This window comes from Penaeus japonicus, unplaced genomic scaffold (assembly GCF_977035675.1).
Source record: "Penaeus japonicus unplaced genomic scaffold, GWHDUDI00000001_assembly GWHDUDI00000027, whole genome shotgun sequence".
NCBI lineage: Eukaryota > Metazoa > Arthropoda > Malacostraca > Decapoda > Penaeidae > Penaeus > Penaeus japonicus.
The window spans coordinates 19,352,592-19,355,091 of record NW_028234429.1 but is presented as its reverse complement, the minus strand read 5'-3'; the positions used below and the strand labels follow the sequence as shown (position 1 = coordinate 19,355,091).

At 51.7% G+C, this 2,500-nt stretch overlaps 1 protein-coding gene across 1 annotated transcript in view; it reads left to right on the top strand.

Annotated features, from left to right (window-relative positions):
• Nucleotides 1-2,500, top strand: part of LOC122256911 (insulin-like growth factor 1 receptor) — an 88,468-nt gene that overhangs the window by 69,317 nt on the left and 16,651 nt on the right. The window contains exon 21 of the mRNA XM_086553028.1: nucleotides 1,489-1,558. Coding sequence (XP_086409154.1) covers nucleotides 1,489-1,558 — 70 coding nt within the window. The remainder of the gene's footprint in view (nucleotides 1-1,488; nucleotides 1,559-2,500) is intronic.

Below are 2,500 nucleotides of genomic sequence, written 5' to 3'. Positions count from 1 at the left end.
TCTCTCCCAATCTCTCCTCATCTCCCCCTCACTCCTCCTCTCCTCATCTCCCCCTCTCCACCCACACTCCCTCCCCTCTTTCTCTACACTCCCTCTTCTCCTCCTCTCCCGTCCCTCTCCTCTCACACTCTCCTTCCTCTCTTCTCCCCTCTCTCTCATCTCCTCCCCTCTCACCTCTCTCCTCTCTCCCCCGTCCTTCCCTCGTCACTCTCTTCTCTACTCTCTCCTTCGCTCTCTCTCACTCTCTCTTCATCTGTCTCTTCTCCATCTCTCTTCCTTCTCTCTCCCATCTCTCTCATTCACCGCTCTCTCTTCCTCCTCTCTCTCTCTCGCTCCTCCTCTTTTCTCATCAGTCTCTCTCGCTCTTCTCTCTCTCTCGTCTCTCTCACTTCCTCCTCCATCTCTCACCTCCCTCTCTCTCTCACTCCGTCTCCTCTCCTCTCATTCCTCTCCTCTCTCCTCCTCTCTCCTCTCTCACCGCCGCTCTCCTCTCCCTGGTCTCACTCTTCTCAAGCTCTCGTCTCTCTCTTCTCCTCTATCCTCTCTCCTCCTCTCCCTTTCCTCTCCTCCTCTTCCTCTCGTCTACTTCCTCTCTCTCCTCCCCCACTCCTTCTCTCTCAACTCAACTCTCGCTCCTTCTCTCCTTTCTCTCCTCTCCTCATTCTCTCTCTCCCTTCTCTCTTACTCATCCTCTCCTCCCCCTTCTCCCTCTTCCTGCTCTCTCCCTCTCAACTCTCCTTCTTCTTCACCTCTCTCTCCTCTCTCTCATCTCTCTCCTCCTCTCTCTCCTCTTCCTCTCCTCTCCTCTCCTCTCTCTCTCTCCTCCCCTCCTCTCTCTCTCTCTCTCCTCTCTCCTCCTCTCTCCTCTCTCTCCTCTCTCTCTCTCTCTCTCTCTCTCCTCTCTCTCTCTCTCATCTCTCTCTCCTTCCTCTCCTCTCTCTCCCTCTCTCATCTCATTCTCTCTCGCTCTCTCTCTTCCTCTCTCTCTCCCTTTCCTCTCTCACTCTCCTCTCTCTCTCTCCCTCTCTCTCTCCTCTCCCCTCTTCCTCTTCTCTGTCTCTCTCTCCCTCTCTCTTCTCCCCTCTCTCTTCCCTCCCTCTCTCTTCTCTCTCTCCTCCCTCCTCTCTCTCTCTCCCTCTCTCACTCTCTCCCATCTCTCTCTCTCTCTCTCCCCCCCCTCCATCTCTCTCTCTCTCTCTCTCTCTCTCTCTCTCTCTCTCTCTCTCTCTCTCTCTCTCTCTCTCTCCCTCTCCCTCTCTCTCATCTTCTCTCTACTCTCTCTCTCTCTTCTCATTTCCTCTCCTCTCCTCTCCTCTCCTCTCCTCTCCTCTCTCTCTCCTCTCTCTCTCTCTCTCTCTCTCTCTCTCTCTCTCTCTGCCTCTTATTCCCTCTCTCCCTCACTCCCCCTCTCTCTCTCCTCCTCGATGCCTCTAACTCTCATACCCTCTCTCCCCTTCCTCCCTCCTTCGCTTCCGCACTCACCTGCAGGCCGACGCCAGCAAGCAGAGCAGAGCCAGAGCAGCAAGCAGCAAAAGCGAAGCATAATCAGCTTATCCAAGTGAGTTGTTGTTTGTTGGTGTTTTTTGCTGGTGTTGAGTCTCGTCTATGCATATGCACACACGTACACGCACACGCACTCGTACATTCACATGCGTTTGCACACGGATATGCGCGCGCACGCACACACACTCATACACGCCTACACACACGCCTACACACACGCACACACGCCTACACACACACGCCTACACACACACGCCTACACACACACGCCTACACACACACGCCTACACACACACGCCTACACACACGCCTACACACACGCACACACGCCTACACACACACGCCTACACACACACGCACACGCACAGAGTCTGAGGATTGAGAGGTTGGTCGCTGGCTGTGGTGTTTCTCTTCTTATTCTTCTTGTTATTCTTGTTTATTATAATTTTCTTTCGCTCTCCTCTGCTTCTACGTTTTTTTTCTTGTTTCTTTTTTTTCCTCTTTCTTTTCCTCCCTCTCTTTCTTTTCGTTCTTTCACTTCTCCCTCTTCCTACTCTTCCTCCTCCTCTTCTTCTTCCTCTTCCTCCTCCTCTTCTTCTTCCTCTTCTTCTTCTTCCTCTTCCTCTTCTTCTTCTTCTTCTTCTTCTTCTTCTTCTCCTCCTCCTTCTTCCTTCTTCCTCCTCCTCTTCTTCTTCCTCTTCCTCCTCCTCCACCACGACCTCCACCACCACCAAAATGGAAAAAAGAGGAAGAAATGGATATTTTTTTTCAAAAGAGAGACAGACAGACAGACAAATAGACAGACAGACAGACAGACAGGCAGACAGACAGACAGGCAGACAGGCAGACAGGCAGACAGAGTCAGACAGACAGAGACAGACAGACAGACGGAGAAAAAAAGTTCCGTCAGTGTTACCATTTTTATTAGAATCTCCTCATCGTTTTTCTTCTTGTTTTGGTTGTTTGCTGTTTCTCATTACAACGAGCAGAGGATCAC